We start from the raw sequence: 24754 nt of genomic DNA on the forward strand, positions 1-24754 counted from the left end.
GGGTATTGTGATGCTTAATTAATGTTTGTAAAGCACTCTGATGAAAAGTACCATACAAGTGTAAAGTATTGTTTCCTGGTCAAACATATGTTAGCTAAGGGATCTGAACACCAGTTTCAGCCAATGGACAGTTATCTGCCTATAGTGCTAAATAAATTATTATGCTGTTCTATCCATAGCACTGGTAAACCATAACATGGCTCGAAATCTTGTCTCTCTCTCACTGACAGAAGGTGCAATAAAAGATATTTACCTCACTCACCTTGTCTCTCTCATAATAAGATATATCCTTCTCCCAAAAAAACAGGTTGGGAGGGATCTATATATGGGCACTTATAATGCCAACAACGTTTGAAAGATGTACAGGTCTGATCCATCTCACACAAGCAAATCAGAATACCCCCAAAGTATTTTTAATATTATATACACGCACATACACACACATCCATACATACACACATCTACATACACAAGACAGAATTTGAAGTAAATTCTGCTGCAGTAGTGGTGTAAAGAAATCCATGGAAATTTTTGAGTAAAACATGAACATCCTTTGAAGGGCAGAAGTTTGACCCCTATGGGTTTATCCTGCTTACACTGTCTTTTCCATAAAATACATGTTTTTGTTATTTATTTGTTCTAACACATGGAAATAATATCCCTATCTAAACACAAATACCGTCCATCACACTGGCATTTTAATAAAAATGTTCTATTACGAGCTTTTAAGCAGATTCAAGTAAACACACACATCTACTCATCTGAAGACTACAATTTCAAGGGGTGCAAAAATAAAGCAGATGCATCCATAATCCATTTAGCAGAGCAGAACTTAACAGTTTAGAAAGCATTTAATGGTCTAATTCTCCCATCAATATGTAAGGGGTTTATCCCATTAACTCCCATTAACCCTAAATGGGGCTTCTGCAAGCAAATCTCCCGCATATTGCAGATAGTGCCTCAATATTTTTTAGGGTGTGAGTGGCGGGGGTGGTGGGGAGGAAATAAGATTTTTAAGTCCTATAGTTATATCTTCCTGTTTGTCCCCTGAGTCCCTTAATCAAATTATTACTTTCTTTTAAAACCTTCTGACTAAAAATAGTTGGTTGAACTCCTAACTGCGTTAGCTGAAACACAAACATGTGAAAAGGAAAAAGGATTTTGTAGGAAAAACATTGAAGAAAAAACATAGATTTCATCTGGCCTTCCCATCATCACTTGAAGAATTGTTTTGTAGTTACATCATCAGGAAATAAAATATTATCCTCTGTGGACCATGTCTCTTTACAGAAAGTAAAAAAGAGAAGGCTTGAAGTTCATATCACTCACAGAGGAGTTCAGCTACACTCAGATTTTTCATTATCCTAAAAACAAAAAAACAACCAGAAAAAAAAACAAAAAACCACCAAACCCCTTCAAGGCAACTTAATTAAGAAAGATGCCCATGGGTTTTCTAATGCTGGGCTAAGAACCTAAGAGGAAAATATTATAAACTAATCAGCTAATGACTTTCCATGACTTTATTATCAATAATAAAGAGGAACTGCTGTTACCCATGCCTTCCGCACATTCTTTTTGGCCATGAACTGGGTAGACAAATGAAATATTTCACACAGTCCTGAGCGTCAGCTGGAGCCAGAACACATTAATAAGCTTTCTAAGTTCTGGCTATCACTAAAGTACACTAGTCAGACACGACGAGTCTGCACAACACGGAGTTCCTTATATGGCAATGCAATGACGTAATGCTCCATAGGCTTGGGGCATGCAAGGAGTCTATCTCTCATTGTTTGGTGCAACTGCTGGAATGCTCACATCTCTGATGCTTAGGAGAACTGAAATCCCAACACCATAGAGCAATAGCTAAACCAGGAAATTCTACAGTCCATGCATATAAGGTAAGAGAGAGGTGGGAGGAAAGCTTCTTTTAGCAACCAATGGCCATTTTTGTTAAGAAAGGTCACTTAAAAATCATCAGCATCAATGATTATTTCCAGAATCACTAGATTCAGAAGATGTGTCATATTGCTCAAAACTAGCATAACTATTGAAACAAATTCTAAACTTTTCTGTTGTTGTTTTTTTTTTTTTTAAATAAAAAATCCTGCAGATGCAACATCTGAAGCATTTATTTAATGTTAAGGGGGCAGAGGGAGAGCTATGAATTACACACACTTTCCAAATGGCCTGGACAGAATAATGACTGCATTTAAAACTGTGGAAAGAATCCAACTGTATTGTAATATATTAAATAGAGCTACTGCATTTCTCTTTATATGGTGTGTTTATATGTGTATGCTATATATTAAAATACATGCATACACATGTGTGTACTAGAATTTATTTATACTTTTGAACATCTTCTATTGTAGTTTACAAAGAGACATTTAAATTGTACACTGAGTGTTAAAATATTGCTGTGAGCACTACTTTGTAGTAAGATTACACTGTGTTTAAAACCAGAAACTAATTTAATGTATACAACTATTCAAGTCCCACACACTAGTTCCCTCTTCTGCATCTTGTGTGCAAATGTCAAATACAAAGAGGAAAGAACTGTCAGTTCTTGGTTTCAGGATTTTTAATTATTGGCCATCTAGCAAGTGATGATACTTTAAAAATTAGAGGTAATTCATTACCTTCCAGGGCTGATTCTGTAAGATCCTAACCTCCCAGGAGTTGAGAGCACTCAACACTTTTCAAAAGGTGCTCAGAACGTTGCAAAAATTGGACTCTATATGGTATTGTGCTTGATGTCTCCATCCTGCACAAACACTCCATTCTCTTATGTGACCCAATCCTGTAAACTGTTACTCTCAGTAGTAATCCTTATTCAGGGGCATAATCTCAGGGCAGACAACTGAACTATGCAGACAAACACAGACTCAAGCACAAAGATTTGCAGGATCAAGTCCCAAGTGTACACTACATTTTCGTTATTCTACAGTCAATAAATTGAATATGCAAATTAAGTTCTAAGATATTTAAAGTAAGACTAGCTCATCCTACACGTTAACCCATAAAGTAAACAAAAAATCCATATTCATTACTTTTAAAAATTATTATTAACTGTCCAAAAGGTCAAAAGGAGTCTGCATAAACTGCTGCCATAGGTTTTTTTTTATTTTATTAAATGTTGAAAATCCTGCAAGATTCTAGTTTGGCAGTATGCATGAGAAGAATGAAAATATTTCATCCATGACCATTGCTACACTATCACCTTTAATGACAAGCTACAAAATTTACTGTTATGAATTTTTTTTAAGAACATCTTTTTCCCACAATAAACTAAGAACTAGGGCTGGCTGGAAAACTAAAACATTGTCTGTTAACATTTTCATAATAAAAGAAGTTCTGCTTTTTGTCAAAAAAAAAAAGATTCAACAGGCATTTTTCAGATAGCTTCAATAACTTCATTTATAAACTTAAATTTAATTTTAATGGTAAATTGGGTACTCATGTATTACTAGCATTGGCATTTAAGTAATAACCTTTCCCATCCTTTCTTTCAAAATAATCCCTATTATAATGAGCAGATAAAGTTCACACCTCGGTTGATGCTTTCAAGTCTGACTGGCTGCACAGTTGACAAGAAAGCGCTATAGTGATTTGCAGAGTGAAAAGAATTCTAGCAACCAAAACAACTGGAAGTTTAATTTTTTTTTTTTAAACAAAAGTTTGGATTCCACTGCAATCCCAACAATCTTTTTTGCCACACCTGTGGCCTTCTATCGTCTGCCCCCGACAATGATCACTTAACAAATACACAGAGGCAATGATGTTCCCTAAATATTATGTCCAACAGATTTAATTTAATACATGATTTAGTAAGTTAAACAATGTAATTACCAAATGTATAAAGGAGAAATATTCACTGAAGTGAAAAAAATAGACCTGACTGCTTAAAACAGTTGAGTAACAGATTCCCAGAAACTGCTCCTTTACAGTCAAAGAACAAGAGAGTCCACAACAATTTGATGAGTAAACAACAACAGACAACTCAGTTGGAAATATTTCATACGCAACAGAAACATTGTTTATTTGATAAAGACAGTAATTGGAAATGAAAAATTCCATCCTTAGACTATTCAGCTCTTTTGAATCTAATAGAGGAGGGAAACAGAAACCATTAATTACTGTTTCAGCAATACCCACAATACCATCTGTACTACAAACTGCGGTAAGCCTGATGCAAATCATAGCATCCATCAATGCCTTAACACCTGTGTTTCTCACTGTCAGCCTTTTATTAGATTTAAGAGAAAACATTATTTTGCCCTTTCTTGAGCCAATTCTGTTTTCAGTTACACCGACATAAATCTGGAAAAACTTCATTTAATTTACATAGAAGAATTTGGCCCACTGAATTTACCCATCTACAGTTCTTTGCTCTGCACCCCCTCCATTTATCACTTTTGCTAGTGTGAATTATTTCTTCCTACCTGTGCTGACTTTCATGTAAATGTATTTAAATTGGTTACAGCTTGTTTTAGGGAAAGATCTCATTATGATGAAGTCAGAGGTGTAGTCTTTTTTTTTTCCACTCTCCAAAACCAGTAATACTTGTTATTTTAATGTATTGCCTGAGGAATGTATTGAGAACAGTTGATTAACAGTCTTCAAAGATACAGTTTTTATTTAAGTATAGTAATACAGTAGAAAGCATTACAACACTTAGTGTGAAAAGTTAAGAACAGTCAATGGTAATTAAGAATACACCATTAGTTGTGTGAAATATAATTTCTAAGAAAAACTGCATGACATTCCTATTTTTCCTCCTTTCCTCCCAAGAAAAGAAATAGTATCTAACTAGTTTTCCATCACCATAACAGGACTTTTAATTGTCCCTCCTCCCCATCAATTCCAGTTAAATCATGTCACTGCTTGACTGCTAATTTCCGGTACTTCTATATGATTTTCATAATCGTGGGATGGACTCTTCAAAAACACCCACCCAATGTGAGAATACTAACCAGCCCTTCTTAATTTCACTCCCAACTACAATTCCCATTACGTACAAATTCTCTAAAGGCCCATCCCTTTATTAAGAAAGATCTGTGCCAAGCGTACTTAGAGATGGGAAAGTGAAAGATTACTAATGATGTACATTCTTCTGCAACTGTTCTGCAACTCCTGGGTGTGGCAATAATTAAATAATACTGATGCAATTACAATTAAAAACTGGTATCTGCAAGATAGTATCCTAAATATTTTACACTGTAGAAGTAGCTAAAACTTTAAGCCCACTAAGTAAAGATTTTAATATCTAACTCACTAAGAGTTCAATCTAATGCTTTCACCTATCTTCTAACTGGTAAGAACACAAAAACTATATATTACTGATAATGTGAATTATTTTTAATTGTTTATGTCTATCTGTCTGTCTCTTATTGAATGGTTTCTACCCCTGAAACTCCTACGGCTTCCTCTGAGCTAGTTTGTTGCGGGTGAAATGCTGGTCAGTTCAACCACTGACTCATCAAACTGCTTAGTATTCAACTCCAGGTGGGCATGGGGCACTACCAAAAAATTCAAAATGTAAGGTCCAGACCTTTTATGTAAATTAAGTCAATGGAAGCTGAGGCACTCAGCACCCTTCAGGATTATGCCCTTAGTTTGAAATCTGCCACTGTTTTCTCTGAATGAGACAGGAGCCAGTTTTGTTTGAGTTTTCAGGGCCCAAACTGATCCTATTGAAGTCAATAGTAAAACCCCCAATGACTGAACCAATAGTGCAGGGTCAGGCCTTTAGAACAATCTCTTCTCAAGCGTTCAGAGACCCAGGAGAAAAAGGTTTTAAAGTGTTTTTTTGTAGTGATCAGTAACCTCCAGTAAAATCCAAAGTCAGGATCTCTCTTTCAGTGCTGTCTCCACATTAGGACAACTTAAGTAGGAAAGGACAAGGAGGAGAAGGAAGAGGGAAATGGGAGGGGAAGAGAAAAATTTTAAGCAACAGGTTAGAAATAGATTAAATTCTGTGAAGGCAAAATTAAGGCATACATGATAAAATAATGTCATAATATAATCCTTTTACAAAGAAGTAAATGAAATGGATGAATCTCATTAGAAACTGCTGAATGTTCAAACCAATCTGCCTACAGGGCATTTCAGAAACAAACAAAAAATTATTCCTTTTATCCTGCACATTCAGGTATACAATGCACCATTCCCTTTCCTACTGCAGAGGTCACCCTCTGTGCATATCCCATCACGCACAGGCTGACAACATGTGTAGCCCCTTTTAGTTCAGCTTCAGATGGAGCATACAGCCAGTTGACTTCCCCAGAACAAAGTATGCTGATGCTGAGCCATCTCAGCAGAACACAACAGATTAACGTTTAGGGGAACTGAGCAACGGCAATCCCAAATGACATGAATTGGAAGTGTGGGTGCTCAACCATTCAGAAAACTGGATCCTATGTACTTCAGGCTGAGCAACCAAAATTAGTGACTACTTTGGAAAATTTGGCTTTAAGATTGCAGCACTTTTCTGTCCTGAAAAGTAAAACCTGGTTGACAATCATCCAAATCAGGTTTTTCTGCATCTTCAGACGCCTCTGTAAGCAAAACAAACCCTCCCTGATCCTGCAAGGCGTTCCGTCCAACATTGTTCAAGTCTGCCAGAATAGACCAGATCTGAATTTTCCATTTCTATGTATGCACAACAACCAGCACAATGGGTCCCAATCCAAATTGGGGTCTTTAGGCGCTACCGCAATAAATACTTCAAGATTTAAAAAATATAAAGAAAAAAAAAATCTTTCTTGACAAAATGTTTTCAGGGCTTTTTATAATATTTCAAAATTCTAAGAAGAGGAAACACAAGTCCAACTGTATTTTCCTTTGTAGGCTCCCCCCACAGCTACCACGGAACAGCATCATAGATATAATCTTCCAATGTCAAGTCAAATTTGGCAACAATTTACATTTTATAAAGATATGCCTTAAGCCTATCAATTTCAATGAAGTTTCTTTAGAATTCAGAGTAAACAGGTGGATTTAAAAAAAAAAAATCAATTAACTTCTTCAGTGTTTGCAAAGCAAATATTGCAGCATATCCATGACAAACTAAGAGAGAAAACTAACTAGAAACACAACTGAAACTAAGGCTATGTCTACCCTGTGCCACAGGGTGGACTATGGGGGTACAAACTGCAGCACATACTGAATTGTTGTGCTCTAACTGCCCTGTGTGTATTCAGCTGGCACAAACTAAAAGGTACATAATTCGCATTAATGTAGCCAGGACAATGTTAATACAAACTAGGTACCTTTTAGTTCATGCAAGCAGCATCCGTGCAGGATGAGCAGCATGCTAGCGTGCGCTACAGTCCACACCCCTTAGGGCCACATAGACAAGTTTTTAGTAGCATATTGTCACTGCCCCGAGAAAAGCACAAAAGATAAACTGCAACAACAGAAAAAAGTGGATTATACTTCTACAGTTCTTTCCTTTTTAATGATCTATGGTGTTACGTGTACAATCAACAAAAACTATTTTAAAATTATGTTTAACCTCCATGTTTCTTTAAATTGTTGTCTTTATCCATTTTCTGGCATAAAAGTTACATGAGGTGCAGTCAGCATATCCAAACTGAGATATTAGGAGATTTTAACAATATCAGACTTGCCTATAAATCACCTGGAACTAAACATGGGATGTCATTCATTGCATCAGGGAAAACAGGCTTCTAAACCTTTTGTGTATCATAATTAGCTACACATACATTACATGGGGGGGTACCTAGTAATCCCCTTAGGCCCTAGTTTTCAACTTTAAAATATTCCTCCCAACGTAATACTTTGTTCAGAGTTAGCAGAACTTTCAAGTGGAACAGTTTAATTTCTGATCTCTCTGTGAAACAGCTGCATGAACAAAGTAGACCTAATTTGTAAGGCTGGACACCTAAAAAAGGCACCCAACTCCACAGCTAAATAGTGATCTGAATACCTGAAATCCATCACAGAGCACCCTAAATTGGGTGCGCATTTCTGAAAACCAGGATCTCCAAGTGCTGCTAATGATTTTGCATGAGAACAAAGCAAGTGTTCAGTTAATTTAGGTGCAAAGATTTCTACCTATTACAAAAATATTCTTGATTTGCAAAGTAGCACCATGCACTCTTTTATATAATGAGATAAAGCCTTTCACCAGCAACATAAACAAAATTCCCAACTAGACAAGAGACTTGCATCCTTGACAGGGAAATCACTAATGTTGGGAGGCCCAAAATGTTTCTCACTCCTAAATGGCAATTTTATTTTTCTAAACAGTGTCTCCCTGATATGGGGGGGTGGGGAATTATCAACCCTCCAAAACAAATTCTACAACAATCTTAATATTGCAGCTAGTGAGATGTGCAGCCCAAACAAAGCAAACAAGGGAGACTTGATTTGTTGGGGATCAGAGGCAGGTGTTCTTGTAACTTGAGAAGAAATATGTACACTGCACTCACAGTCCCTCTGCCCTGCTTTGGGCTGACAGTAGACTAAAAGTGACAAGACTCTTCAATTTAAATCCCTTGCTCATTCATAAAAGAGAGACAGAAATAGAACAGAAAGACAATATAGTATACACGACACAACAACTACATCCATCTTACCATACTAAGGACAACATTTTCAAAAGTCACCACTGATCTTGGACACCTCCATTTCTTGGTGCCCAAGCTGAGATAGGCATTCAGCACCTCTGGAAATCAAGCTGAAGGTATCTCCCCTATTTACTTTAATTGGAATTGTAGGTGCTCAGCATCTCTGAAAAATAAGGCTCAAGGTTTCTTGAAGTAGGCACTATGGAAATTTCTGGCCAAGACAGTCTGGGTCCCACCTCATCAGCCTAAAGCCTTCGACTGTTTCCACCATCCTTTTGAAGACCAAATTTTTCTATTTTGAGGAGGAGTTATTAAAAAATTGCAGATTTAGAGGAGGGTCCACCTTAGGTCCTGTCATTGACCCTTTGATATCCCACAGCTAAAAAGGTATGGTAACAAATCAACAGCAAGAATCTCTAGAGATGAGTTCCAGAGGGGTAGCCGTGTTAGTCTGTTTTAGCAAACAGTCCGTGTTAGTCTGTTTTGCATCCGACGAAGTGGGTTTCTGCCCACGAAAGCTTATGCCCAAATAAATTTGTTAGTCTTTAAGATGACACAGAACTCTAGAGATGAGGTTTTCTTTTCACATTCTGCATTTGAACTCACTTTTAAATTAATGATAAAAAATAAATTTTATTATATAAGGAATAAAAGTGACAGCTGAAAATATGGAAATGTAACCTAAACACTACAGATCATCAGCAAAGGCAGGAGTGATGGGTGGGGGGAGGGGATCAAGATAGGACATCCAAAACAATTTTGCCATTTCTATGTTGCATGAAAACTGCAAGTATTGTATAGATTTTACATGGAAAACAGCTACTTGCTCTCACAAAAGCCTGTCTTTGGGCTCGGGTGTCTAAAGTGCACTACCATGCTGCGCATTAATTGGTCCGTGTAGCCCCTGCTGATGTGCACTGAAGGTTCCCTGCCTCGTGCTCTTTAACATAGAGATATACGTTGAAGTGCACTAGGGAACCTTTCGGGTGTACCAACAAGGTCTAAACGGACCCATTAATGCACAGGCATGTTAGTGCACTTTAGAAATCACACCCCTATAGTGCACATTACCCCACTGTGTAAGATAAGCCCTTTGACTAAAGTACTGCATGTAGTCAAAGGCTTTCAGCCATACAAAACCACAGAGGCATAAATCAATTCTTGGTGCAATAAAGTGGTAAGGAAAATGCTGCAGAATGAGTAGTTCACGAAAGAAGTTTTTTTTTTAAAGGATTAATGCTCTCACAATCGTTACCTAAATACCCTTACAGGGGTGGGAATGGGAGATGGTGATATGCACATATATAGTCCTTCTCTTCCCCCATAAATGAACTGATCTGTTAGAAAGACAAGGTGGGTGAAGTCATATCTTTTATTAGACAACTTCTGTTGGTTAGAGAGACTGTTAAATAGTTTTAAAAAAAGAAGACGAAACAGAAGAGTTATGGAAAAATAAGTGTCTCTGTTGGCTGAAAAGCGATAGACCAGTTTTAAAATATATTAAGAAACTATTGGCCACAGGCAGCATGGTTATAAGCAGTAAATCTACTTTTTTCACCCAACCAATTTTAATTCTTCCCCTATGAAATAAAGAAACATTTGGTTTCCAAAGCAAGCAGTCTTAGCCACTGCCTGTGTTTAGACAGCTAGACAACAGAAGCAGATTCTAGAAACACACTGCTATTCACATTTCAAGTGGGTATAGGACTAAAAGGATTTCCAACTGTGTCTTTCATGTTAAAGCAAAGAATTTGAACCTAAATGCAGTAAAACATTAAGCTATAGGAAAACAGAAAACCCTATTCTGATACACAAGAAACAATTGATCCTTGGTTCTTACTATTCAATAATAAATTTGAAAGACATTCTTTAATTAAAAGACAATGAATAGATGCTGCAACAGCAAGGCTATTTTTGTCCCATCATGTATTATTAAATGAGTTATTTAAATTTATCAAATGTACCTATCAAATAGCCCTTAGTCACATTTACAATACTGTCCTTAAAAGAATATACATTACTCACTGAGTGATATCAACATTATTTGTTGATTATAGACACCCATTCTACAATCTGCTCCTAAAACAACCAACCTGTAACTGCCTTACAATCAGCCCCTCAAGCAAAAGCCTGTGATAGGAAATATTCCGATTGCCACGTCCAAGGCTTATGGTCAACGGACTCATGTTCCAGTGAACCAGGAGAAGATGAAATTTCCAGATACCCTGTACACACTTCCAGCCTTGACTTGTTCAGATTAAGATGTTTATCAAGAATGATTCAGCTGACCTCAAAAGGTTAGGGAAAATCATAGACAGACAACATCAACACCTTGAATTATACTTGCAGAGAAAAAAGCAATCTTTGGAGAATGGATAACATATTTTCTGAAATTAACACTCTAAAGCAGTCCTGGTAGCGGCAGTCTACACCAGTGATAGCTTCAAAGTGGTCCTGACTAATAGCCTCAGATATAGAGCACTGCCATGACATTGCCACATTTGAGAGAAATGGATGTGTTCACTTTACCAGGTTTAGCTGAAAAGATTCATATTTAGATCATAAATGAAAAGTTATGTGGAAGGGTTTTTTTCACTGCAAATATTTCTCCTATTTACTTTTGATTTTGTTATTAAACAAATCCAGACCATTTATGTAAACCTAATTTTAGTAAGGTCTTTTGTTTGTAAAGGCTTGACTATAATACTTAAGAAAATTTAGCATCAACAAAAATTTACGGTAACAATTAAGGTTTTTCTGCCACCAACACAATGGATTGATGCCCACAAAACTACATCAAAAAAAGTAATTGCACACAATGAGATTATTACCCGATTAGCATGAATGTATAATGTAATGGCTTATTGAAAGTGATTGCCATGTGAGCCAGTGGCTGACACTGGCAACTACAGCAGCCTGCTACTACAGCTAAAGGAGCTCTGCTTTCACTTCATAGTACAGGCCTGCATTTTGGTACTGAAGGTCTATGAATAGAGCCATACATCATACACCAGCAGTATACAACAGATATGGTAGCATGCCACCCATTCTGCCTATTCTTTGCTGAGAATTTGGCCCAGACATTTATTTCTATATAATACATGTTAAAATTGTTTCAGAGAACATCTAGTTCCTGGAAATGCTGTGGGAAAATGACATTTATGGCCAACCAGTCTCCTCTGAGTAACAGGATGAGTTATTGTTGGAAAATAGCCATTCTCGAAGTCATCCTAAAAATATTAGCTAAATTTAAGTACAAATTTTTTTGTATTGGGGTACTTGCATAACTATGCTCAGTGCTGGTCAAGATATCAGCACAGCTCCTGGTGAATCACTATCAGAAAGACAAAACAGTAACAGAAGTATCATGTAAGACACAACCATGTTATACAAAGGAACAGAATAACCAACAAATTACAAACAGTAATCTGTGTAGAAACCACCTAAAAATTGCATGTCAGAGGTATTTTAAAAAATTGAACAGTAATAAACTATGTTCAGGGATGACTTAAAGAGACGCTTCTGATACGGACCTGAAGTTGCAGGTTTCACCGCAGGCTTCATCAACAAGGCTTATGTTCAGCTAATATATCTTAGGCAATTCAGTCATTTCACTCGCTTTTTTAAATAGCTCTGATTAGAAACCAGAGACAAAATTCAGTCCTTTTTTACTGCGGCATTTTCATCATGTTTGGAAAAAGGGTTCAAACACAGTTCCAACTAAACAAATTTGAAATAAAGAGCTCTGTCCTGTAGCCATTGAAGTTAGCAGCAAACCACTCACACAACCATGGGCTATAAGACCAGGTCCACATTTTACCCCCTCAGTTTAGATGGGCCAAAAAACACAGTTGTAATCCTGGGCTAGGAACTACATTTAAATAGAATGTAGTCAGGGCCCCCTATATAGTATTTTTATTGTCACCTTAAAATTTAACTATCTGTAGAATATTATAGTATGTATGCTAATTAGCAGTAATTATGCATGCTTAGCTGTAGGATCTGAAATCAAAGCAAATTTATTTTGCCCTTGAAACTTCAGAGCTGTGTCAAAAAATGTTATTGCATATGCACTGCTGTGATTCTATGAACAATAAATAAAACTTACTTAGAAAATACACATTCTGGGACCTGTTAACTAGATAGCATTTACTGCAAAAATGCAAAGTTTAGCCACCGACTAGGAGATATTAGTTCTATTGCAAGCCCTGCCAGAGACCCCTGTTTTAACTTGGGTAAATCACTTAATCACTCCATGCCTTCACTTCCCCATCTGTGAAGAGAGAACAAGAATATTTTCCTACCATACAGGGGGGTTGGGAAGATTAATGCATTCATTTTGATAACATGTTTTGAGATGCTCAAGGAAGGTGCTATAGAAGAATTACAAAAAGATTTTATACTGTCAACACAGATACTCTTGTACATAGTTTTTACCTGTTGTGTTATAGCAGTAGTATACAGGCTGATACTCATATTGTGCAGAGATAACAAAACCCACCTCCACATATACTTGCCCACAGAGAAAATTTAACAAGAATTACCAACCAATCAAAACAGATGCTTATCTTCAAGGCTGTGAGTATTTTGTAACAGCAGCTACCTGAGAGGGATTTAATAACAAGTTGCTGAGAAAGACAGAGTTTTCCAGCAATACATTATACAGTAAGCACTTTAAAAAAGATACAAACAGGCTGTAGGACACAGATTTCCCACATAAATTCAAATTTGTTAAAAATATAATCAATTTGTAATCTTTGAATACAAAATTAGTAATGGATTTCGTTGCATCTGCCTTGACTTTTGAGAAATAGCAATACTTAGCACTTTTAAAGCATTTTTCAACTTTAATCATTTAATTCTCAAAATATACTGTCAGATAGGTCAATTTTATTATCCCCATTTCATAGATGGAAAAGCTGAGGTGTAGAATTTAACTTGTTCAAGCCAAAGAGGAATGCAGAGGCACAGTTTGGATTAGAAATCAGGAGTTCTTGCCTCATAGTCCTGTTTCTCTGACCACTATACCACATCTCTCAAGGCTCATCTTTCCATTTCCTTCTGTAAGCTTTCCATCTGCAAAACTATAATTTGCTGGATGACGTAAATTCAAGGAGTTCCAACTCTGGTGTTGCATGTGAAGTTACTTGCTTTATTTCTGGCTTCACAGGGTCTGCTTTGCAAAAAGGAAGATGGAAAAAGGATGCACTATGGTAATAGGAAAAACAACAACAAACTATTAGCCAAAAAAATAAAAGCATCATTCCAGGTGTGACCACAACATTAATAGTTCATTTAAAACTGACAGTCAAAGAGGAAACAAGTCTTCAGAACAGAAAAAGATTAACATTCTTATTGCATGCACAATTATATACCACTGACATATTAACAATAATAGATGTCAATTCTAACATCAAACAAAAATTACTCAGAAAGCTGTTAAATTCAAGAAAGTGGATGTGGGGGAGGGGGCAAAGCTGTATCTCAAAATGTAACAACAGAAAAGTACAGCTCATAACTCAGACTGCCATGTCCTCCAATAGCTGTGGTCTTATCTGTGGGAGTTTTTCAAGGATAACTCCAAGCAACGCTCACTACCAAAGTCTAGTTAGTACAGACCTAACTTGTAACTATGTTTTTCCAAAACAAAATGCAGTCAAATTATTTAGACCAAAAAAAAAAAAAAAAAAAAAAAACCAAAAAAAAAATTACTGACACCAATAACTTTAAAAGCTCCCTACTGTTACTTGAAACACCAGAGATTGCTAGAACTATAAGAAATTAGACAAAAATTATTTTTCAGCACATGAACTGCTGGGAGTAAGCCAAAACCATTTATTTTGAGTATTGATAATACTTGTTGGGCATAGTCATTTTCACAGTTTTGTTATTGGTCAGTTCAACTTCAGCCTTATGCATAAGCACATTACTCTTGTGCACTTCTAATGGGGAGGAGTTTCTGTGAACACATTTCCCAAAGCCCTACAAGTGAACAGTTAGCAATAACACCAAAGTTTGAACTGAAATCAAGGAGGCAGTCACATAAAAGAGGGACAAAGTGGGGAGACAGGGAAGACCCTAGCATGTTTTTTGCTGCTGTTCTCAGGACTGCACAAAAGACCTAATAAATATCAAAAGGGGAGCAGACAAACTTACATGTGTTTTTCAAGGAATTGATAAAAAAATCAGGACATACTGTTTAGAAGATGGGTATACTGTTTCTTAAAGTTATTCTCTTTTTTGTTTTGATTGTGTGACATTCTCAAAGTACAGTGTTCCATCAAAAACTTTTAAATCTTCTGAAATTAGTCAATCAAAAGAGTCAAGTTAAAAGTGTCCCCTTTGAAGACACACATGGCAGCCCAGCAGATAAATTATATCTTGATACACCTATTGGGGCATATTACTTTCTCTATCCCTGTTTCATTTTAATTTCCATAATTTAAGTTACTCATGTGCATCCAGACCACAGAGCCTTTGGTTTATGATCCCAACAGATCTCCAGCTGAATAGGGTTATGTGAGCCATGGTATGGATGGATAATCGCCAAGGTACATCTAGATAAAGGAAGAACTGTGGTTGATAACTCAAGAACTAATACAGGTTCTTAGAAGTCAATACTGAACTGGTGTCTCTGGCAGAATATTAAAGGGGCATTGCGTTTTAGAGTAAGACGAAAAGCAAGGTCCCAAACATCATTGGTTGTTATAGAGTCTATTACTTATTTTTTCTCCTGCACACAACTACTCGCATATGTGTGCACGCGCACGCACGCACGCCCAATATCATGACTAACTTCCAATTCAGGTAAATAGATTCTGGTTATCTATACTCTACAGTTATGAATGGATAAGGTATTCCTCACTTCTTGTCCTAAACTGTTGCTGTTGAATTTCATCTAGAGGTAGCAGCACAGGTCCCTGTATAATTGTATAGGAGGAATGTGTTAAGTCTGTAAAGCAATTTAGGATTATGAGCATGATATAAAGATGTGATTAACTGTCCCATGGAGAAAATACCTCATTGTGAGAGTTCCCATTTTAAATTAAATTTTCACATCAAGACATTTGTCTGAAAGTGCTCATAGGTCTTGTATCTGAAGTGCCATTAATTTTCCTTTAGTTCAAATTTGGACATTGTTTTAAAAAATGATTTTTTTTAAAATTATGTCAAATATTGAGATATACAATTTTAAAATAAAGTGTTACCATTCTGTTGGAAAGTGCTGACTGATCCAGATAAAGCCAATATATTACATTATAGTTGTGGTATGCTGTCACTGCCGTAATTTTGAAAGCCTTTGACTTTCGTTATAAAAGGAAAAAAGGAAGCACCAATAAAGTAATACATAGGTATTCATAAACATTACACATCAATAAGCAGGATCATAAGGGAGGAAAAATATAAGCATACACATCCTGAGACTGGAAAATAATGAGTAAAGCCAAGCTTTACTGCCATAAACTATAGAAGATGGCTTTCTTCCGGAAAGAAATACTTAACTATATTGGTGTCAAAACTCACACCAACTTGTGGGATTTTCCAGAAGTGATGAAGCATTTTTCTTCTCTTGTTGATGGCCAGACTTTGGCTGTAGTAGTTACTGGGAGGAATGCCTCAGACTAAGAGTAAGAGTCACGATTTAAATTTACATTTCAAACTTTCACTTTAGCATTTTTATTTACATTATATACAATAATTTCAAATACATGTCCAAAACATAGAAACAAGTCTCCTCAAGTTGATACCTGCAGAATATTTGGTGAATGGCATCTTAAAAATTAACTTAATTATCCTTAAGCTTTACAAATACAGAGAATATTTTAGGTTTACACATATCTTCAAAGATGACACCAGAATATCAAATAATCTTAAAAAATATTAATCTGAAGCTTTATAAAAGTCGCTGTGTATCTTCGGCACTTAAAAGATCTGTCATTTCTATGGCCTGAACAAAACTCCAGCTACAGCAGTGCCCTCACTATTTGAAGGGAAACTTGTCAAGGTCCAAATTTAACAGGCTGAGGCCCCTTTCCGTTATATCCTTAAGAACTTGTCCTTTTCAAGGGCTCACTGTACAGAAACGTTGGTCTCTTTTATTCTTAGTACTTAAAAAAGAAAAATCACTTCTGAACAGACTAAATATGAGAAGCAGAGCGAGACGCAAAAGATTACAAAAACAAGGAACTTATGATCTCATCCCTGCCACAATCTCTTTAGTTTCCTCACAACACAAACTTAAAGGGAGAGCACTTCCTCTACTCTCCCACAAAAAATTCAGCCACACTATACTAATGTAACAGTACATGAGGATACTTGAAAATCCCACTTACAAAACATCACATGACACTGTAAGACAATGTGCTATCAGATATTTTTTATAAGAGACAGATAGTCATATGATATTAAATGTAACTAGTATGATCTAAGCTATGAGCAGTTAGGTATGGAGAAGAGGAGGAAAGAGTTAAACATGTCGGGAGACTCCAACAGCCTATATGTGCACTGAAAAAAAATCAATTATGATGAACAAATGAGAGTTTCAAGGATGACAAATACGATTTTTTGTAAAGAATAGGCAACTGGCATTGCATATATAAGTGTGATAATAAACCAGAATAAGGTTAATAGCTTATATAACTATAACAGAAACTCTGAAGACAAGCAGTAATAAGACACTGCTTTGACTCTGTTTAACTACCTAACATTCATGTCTATAAAAACAGCTTCCAAGACCTGTTTTTGCTGGACTGGATTCAGTAAGTGCTCTTGTAGTCCCATGGGAGCAAGTACTTGGAATTGTCTATGAATGCTTTGTCTAAATGATGTATCTACCTTTTTCTAAAATGCAACTGCATTCTTATGAAATACAACTCAAAATGAAAATAATTCAAATATTTAACCTAATTGGACAGCCTTCTTTTTGACTGATGATTTCCTGTTCTTCACGCATAGTAAAATTGATCACTCTCCAGTAAAATGTATTAGGGTCTTTTAAAGGAGACTTGGCAGGTTAAAAATCACATTTTTAAAAAGAAATAAATGAACTTAACTATATTATAGACACAACTTAAATTATTAAACTTCAGAACATTGTACAAAATCAAATTTTCTCTTCCCCTTTTATGCTGTTTCAGGACTGATTGAGTGAAGCACAAAAAGTAAATGCACACTTACCACCAGGTGTACTGCTTCTGTGAAATGTACCCACTGAAGAAAATACAACACCCTGTAGGTAATCAAGTCCTGATCCTGTAATGAGCTTCACCTGGAAAGACCTCTAGAGTGAGTCTCTCAAGGTCCACTCACGCAGAGCTCATTGGAGGATCAAGGTCTAAATGTTTTCAGGAAGGAATTTTCAATCTGTACCATGAAAATTGACTAGTTTGTTTCATTTTTTTCTTGTCAATTTAACTTTCTGGTTAGCTAATACTGTAGTGTGAACTGCAAACATTACAAGAGAATGCTCACATCCAAAAAAAAATACAAGGGAAATATTTATGTTGTTAAAGCAATTTATTTTACTTTTGCAATCTCGACAAATACATAACAGCACTGATATAATACCATAAATCTCATATTATATACACATATACTATATGTCTAAAACAGCTAAAGTTTAACGTACATATTAGTTTCATGATCATATTCCTAGAATTCCTTTCCAAAAACCAGACAATTGTCTTACAATTATGAATGTAAAGAAATTATGAGCATTATCAAAATATTACATACTGCATTTGATTTTATCTAGTTAAACAGTATTTTTAAGAAACCTAAATAAAAATCCAAATTCAGTTGAAATATTTTGGAAATTTTATTATAATTTCTATACTGTCCTAAGTGTAAAAGGTGTGTGTTTTGGTTTAGTTGGTGGGTTTTGGAAAGAAATTTTAGGAAAACAAACATGAAACCAAAATATTTTGTATTTTTATTTTTTCACTGTTTGTATGCATTTGCATTTTTTTTTACAATAGGGTTTTAAGGCAAGGTAGGTAAATTATTTAGAGTATTGTGATGTACTCTATGCATTTGGTGTTTTCTAAACCCAGGGAAAGATACAATCCATGTCCCAAAAAACACACGTTACAAAAACAGATGATAGGAAAGGGAATGGAATGTAACAGAGAAGCAAAGTTATGTTAGCTATATGTATTATTGTTTATTTGGTTTGTGTTTTTTTTTTTTTTTGCGAGATGGGGAAGGATTTGTTGGTAGTGATATTTATGTTTAAACACACTAAAATCCCATTTCCCTCTAATGGCTTCTGAAATACACTACACAATTTATGTTAATCTTGCTAAAGTGATTTTATACAATGTTTCTTCCTTTCAAAAAGTGAAATTGATGAATTAGAGGGTGCAGAAACACTTGCCTTTTATTCCCAGTAGATTTTCAAAATTCCATTTAAAAAAAAAATTTTTTTTAAGTGAAGGATGTTTTCAATATACTGCAGACATCCCTTACAGATCCCTGATTAGAACTTCAGAATGACTAAACAGACTGGACCCCAGAGAATTCTCCTTGGTTAGACAACAAGCCAGGACAGGTACTAGTAATTTAATCAGTTTGTTCAAATACTAATGCAGAGAAGACTTGATTAAAGTTCAATTTGTGTACCTCGCTTGAATCTCAAGCCCTGATTCAGCAAAGACTTTATTAAGATTCAGGGGCCTTACTTTAACAAGTGCTCCTAGTAGCTAGTGAGATAACGCTAAAAAAAAGAATGAAGATACAAACTGAAATGCATGTATTGAAGCCTTCATGAAAAGGCAGTGTTTCATACTATGACTTTCAGATACAGCATCAGATCTGAGTTTTGGACAAGGAGTTTGGGATTTTTGAGGCTCAAAACAAACAAACAACCTAAGCGTGTACCTGTTTACAGCAGAATTAGACTGCTACAAGATGGCAAGGATCCCTTTTCACTTAGGAGTTGCTTACACACAGTTTTTATATCAATTTAGCTATATCAGTTGTTATAACTGATATAGTTAAATCAATGCAACCACCTAGTATGGACATAGTTAAACATATAAAAACACCTTAACTCTAGTGTAGATAATTATGGTAAATAATTTATATAGTCATTGAAGCATTTAAGTCAGTATAATTGCATCCACACTAGGTTGTTGCATTGATTTACCTACATCCGTTTCTAAAATAACCAATACAGCTAAACTGGTATAAAAACAACATATGCAGACCAGGCCTTAGGAACCAGACAAGTTTAATTCTTTTCTAGAGTGGAGTGTCTAAACCTTACCCAACTGATGGAGTTGCACTGGCAAATGCTGAAGCCTGAAAGCTGCATCTTTACTGCAAAACAGTTAGTAGATCCTACAAGTCTGAATGAGCAGCATGGACTGGCATCTCTAGTTAATTAATGAAGCACTTAATGTGAGGACTTATAGTCTCTGTGGCCTTTTCCCCTGCACTATAGAGTAAGAACGCCTCAGGTTACATCATAGATTGCCCTTTGCTCACCTCTGCTCTAGATGGTATCATAATTCTAAACACATATTTTTAAAAAATCCACTACAAAAATGACTACAAAATAAAACATTATTTGTGTTTTCTAGATTGAAAAAGCTGATTGACCAAGAAACAGCCTATCAGGCAAAAAAAGAGAAGGAAAACAACAAGAAAATAACTAAATTGAAAGAAGAACTGACAAAACTGAAATCATTTGCTTTAATGGTGGTGGATGAACAGCAAAGACTTACAGAACAGTTGAACCAACAAAGTCAAAAAATTCAAGAGCTAACCACAACTGCAAAGCAAGTGCACGAGAAACTCACCATTGCGGAAGCAAAAGCACAAAAAGAGAAGCAGAAAGCCATCAGACTGGAGGCAGAATTGCAAGCCCAAACCAGTAAGATTACCCAAGATCAAGAAACAATGATGGCCAAACTAACCAATGAAGACAGCCAGAATTGCCAGCTCCGATCAAAATTAACAGCACTCACTCGACAAATTGATGAATTAGAGGAGACTAATAAGTCTTTACGAAAAGCAGAGGAAGAATTGCAAGACCTAAGGGAAAAAATAAATAAAGGAGAATGTGGAAATTCCAGCCTTATGTCTGAAGTGGAAGAATTACGGAAACGTATCTTGGAAATGGAAGGTAAAGATGAAGAGCTCATAAAAATGGAAGATCAGTGTAGAGAGCTTAATAAAAAATTAGAAAAAGAAGCAGCACAAAACAAAAACTTTAAAGCAGAAGTTGACAAACTCAACAAACGAATTATGGAGCTGGAGAAATTAGAAGATGCTTTCAACAAGAGTAAGCAAGAATGTTATGCTCTGAAATGCAATCTAGAAAAAGAAAAAATGTTAACAAAGCAATTGTCTCAGGAGCTGGAAGGCTTAAAAGCTAGAATTGGAGAGCTAGAAGCCATTGAAATCAAGTTAGAAAAAACAGAATTCACACTTAAGGAGGATTTAACTAAACTGAAAACATTAACAGTCATGCTTGTGGATGAAAGAAAAACAATGAGTGAAAAAATAAAGCAAACAGAAGAAAAGTTACAATCTGCAACTTCTCAGCTTCAGATGGAGCAAAAGAAAGTGACATCAGTTACAGAAAAACTAATTGAGGAAAGTAAAAAGGCACTGAAATCAAAATCTGATGCAGAGGAAAAAATGTCCAGTGTAATAAAAGAAAGAGATGAACTGAAAAACAAACTAAAAGCAGAGGAAGAGAAAGGAAATGATCTTTTTTCCAAGGTAAATATTCTAAGAAAAAGGCTTCAATCGCTAGAAGCCATTGAAAAAGAGTTTCTTAAAAATAAACTCAAAGAGACAACTAAATCAAGCACATCCTTACAGCAGGAGAACAACAAGATTAAAGAACTTGCCCAAGAAGTTGAGAGACTGAAAAATAAGCTGAAAGAAATGAAGGCCATAGAAGATGATCTAATGAAAACTGAAGATGAATTTGAGTCTCTAGAACGAAGATACATCAATGAACGAGATAAAGCTAAGTTTCTATCAGAAGAACTAGAGGTTGTGAAAATGGAACTGACTCGGTATAAGTTAGCAGAGAAGGCTGAGTCCAAACAAGAACAGTGGCTTTTCAAAAAACTTAAAGAAGAAGAAGCAAAGTCGGGTCACCTATCCAGGGAGGTAGATACACTGAAAGAGAAAATTCATGAGTACATGGCAACAGAAGATCTAATATGTCATCTACGGGGTGATCATATGGTCCTACAAAAGAAACTCACTCAGCAAGAAAACAAAAACAGGGAGTTAGCAAGAGAAATTGATAGCCTTACCAAAGAATTAGAGAGGTACAGACGCTTCAGTAAAAGCCTTAGACCTAGTCTTAATGGAAGGAGAATTTCTGACTTGCAGGTTTTCTCTAAAGAAGTACAAACAGATCCAGCAGACAATGAACCACCTGATTACAAGAGCATTGTTCCTTTAGAACGAGCCGTCATAAATGGGCAGTTATATGAAGAGAGTGACAATGAAGACGAAGAAAATGACGAGGAGCAAACAGTGTCTTTCAAATGCAATTCATCCATTGCAAACGCAGTAAACAAAAAGTTATGGATCCCATGGATGAAGTCCAAAGAAAGCCATCCTCAAAATGGAAAAATTCATAACAAACAGAATGGAAATTGTACACAGCCACGAGACTTAGTTCTAAGTCATACACCTGGTCAACCTCTTCATATAAAGGTTACTCCAGACCATGGACAAAACACAGCCACCCTTGAAATAACAAGCCCTACTACAGACAGTCCTCACTCTTACACTAGTACAGCAGTTATACCCAACTGTGGCACACCAAAGCAAAGAATAACCATTATTCAAAATGCCTCCTTAACTCCTTTAAAATCAAAAGTAGTTGACGGTTACATGAGTCCAGAGCAAGCCTTGTCACCTATTACATTAGCTACTTTTTCAAGATCTCAAACTCCTGAATCATGTGGCTCAATAACTCCAGAAAGGACAGTGTCTCCTTTGGCTCTGACAGGCTCTTCAAGTTCTCCAGAACAAATACTTTCTCCAGAACCTTTGGAAATTGGTACCAAGCATACCGTTTTTAGAGTATCCCCAGACAGGCAATCGTCATGGCAGATTCAAAGATCTAACAGCACTGGTTCAAGTGTAATAACTACTGAAGATAATAAAATCCATATTCATTTAGGAAGTCCTTATGTTCAGGCTCTGGCTAATTCAGCAAAACCTTGTACTCCAATGCAGGATAACAGAACTCCAACACTAACTAATGGAACACCCAGTAAACCTACTAGTAAAATCACCAGCAGTATCACTATCACACCAACAGCTACTCCTCTCCCACGACAATCACAAATTACAGTAAGTAATGTCTACAACTGATACCCATCCATGCTGACTCCCTTACCAGAAACCCATCCTATTTTTCATCCCAGCAAGAATCATTTGGAACACCCCCTTTATTTTGGGAGACAATTGTGCATGAACTGTACAATGCTATCTGGAACTAACGTTAAGTTTTGCCTGCTTAGTCATATCAAGTGTGCACTTACTGTATATCTTTTCACTGAAATACCTTTATGTAAAATGTTTAGTCTTCCACTTGTATAAATGCATCTTTATGTATTTCCATTTCCCATAACTCACATTACTTTTGACTGCAATGTGTCTTGGTGAAATATTTTAACATTACAAAATAGTAAATAATTGGTTGTTTTTACCATTGCTTGCAGATTGTTTTCTTTTTGTTTCCTTTTTTTTTGTTTTTTTTTTTTGTTTTGTTCTTTTGGTGTGTGTGGTTTGTATATTTGCATGTATGACAGACTTTTATTTTAATCCTTGAAATGCCTGCTAACCACAAATAAGAATTGTTTCATTGCCTTCTTTCTATTCCTCAATTTTTCCTAGCCCTATTACTCAGATTAATATTTTAGATCAAACACACACAAAATCACATGTACAGTATCAATTTCAAGTTCATGATGCATAAATCACATGTTATGGGACATGTCAATCACTGGGAATTTTGTGGGTTTGTTGTTGGGATTTTTTTAAAAACTCTCATTTTGATAAAACTCAATCTGTTTTCTCCTTCAAATGTTTCCTTTGTAATTGGTTTGAATAAGTTTGTATCAGAAAATTATTTTTTTTCTCCAAAAGGCAAGCTCTTAGTCTACATTAAAAATACTAAAGTTTAAAGACCTTGTAAGAATGTTAACAGTAACATTTACATTCTAAAAAGACCATCCAGAAGAATGGCTCAAAAGCATGATTTTAATATTCAAAGCAGGAGGAAAGGAGGGAGTAGGGTTGGAACCTAGATTGCAGTCCATCATTCTATATATTAGTTAGGCACAGTGAAGATGAGAAAACAAAATGAATGATAGGATACCTTATAGTTTCTGAAATGATAAAATAAGTTTATTTAAAAAAAAAAAAAAAAAGAATACTATAACCCAGCAATCTGAATTTATACATCCCTCAAACACAGTACAAATACTAATAGTACAATGCTGCTATTTAGATAAAATTGGGTCACACACCACAGTAATGGATGCTATATTAATGCATATAATAATAAATAATGTCTATAGCAGATGCAATGTTGGCCTCAATTTGTCTGTATACTAAGAGTAAGACGTAATCAAGACTAGCCTCTTGGAGAACATTACATACAGTGACTAGACCTTCATTTTGAATTATTTATATTATAAGGCCAAAAGGTCTTGAATTCACTTCCCCAACAGCTCCTTTTTTTCTCTCTCTAAATAAAGAGCTACTGTTGAAATTCACTCTTTTTAAAAATAGCTTTTTAAAATCTCTCTAAATAAAGAGCTACTGTTGAAATTCACTCTTTTAAAAGTAGTTTTTTTAAAAGTCAAACATTGATTTAAATTACACATTTAGAAAACAAATCCTTTCACCACATTGATAATTATCATCAAGATATTTGTGCAAAAAGAGAAGCTCTCCACTTCATAAATCACAGCTCAAGACGAATTGGGCAGAATAAAGATAATAATTTCCATGATTATGAACTATGCTATCAATTGTCCTTCAGGCCCTGATTCAGCAAAGAACTATAGCACATGTTAAAGCTGAATGGGGAGCTAATGATTATGACAGAAGACAATGGCTGATTGTAAAAGGAAAAGTTTCTGTTTAGAAACCACAAAAATGTATCTTGATAA

General features: G+C 35.7%; 2 protein-coding genes across 4 annotated transcripts in view; one reads left to right on the forward strand and one right to left on the reverse strand.

Annotated features, from left to right (window-relative positions):
• FILIP1L (filamin A interacting protein 1 like) overlaps positions 1–24352 on the forward strand; it is an 86554-nt gene extending 62202 nt beyond the window's left edge. Inside the window, exons 1-2 of one of the 3 annotated variants that reach the window (XM_067546144.1) lie at positions 1813–1898; positions 20177–24352. In XM_067546144.1, the coding sequence (XP_067402245.1) occupies positions 1888–1898; positions 20177–22946 (2781 nt within the window). In that variant the 5' untranslated portion in view covers positions 1813–1887 and the 3' untranslated portion in view covers positions 22947–24352. Of the gene's footprint in view, positions 1–1812; positions 1899–19664; positions 19924–20176 lie in introns of those variants that run through there. The other 2 variants (XM_067546143.1, XM_067546145.1) reach the window with 2 other exon arrangements.
• The window catches only part of CMSS1 (cms1 ribosomal small subunit homolog), a 333908-nt gene that overhangs the window by 285518 nt on the left and 23636 nt on the right, over positions 1–24754 (reverse strand). The gene's annotated exons all lie outside the window — the stretch shown is intronic.

Source organism: Emydura macquarii, unplaced genomic scaffold, assembly GCF_026122565.2.
Source record: "Emydura macquarii macquarii isolate MOO-44397 ecotype Brisbane River unplaced genomic scaffold, CSIRO-AGI_Emac_v2 contig_1119, whole genome shotgun sequence".
Taxonomy (NCBI): Eukaryota; Metazoa; Chordata; order Testudines; family Chelidae; genus Emydura; species Emydura macquarii.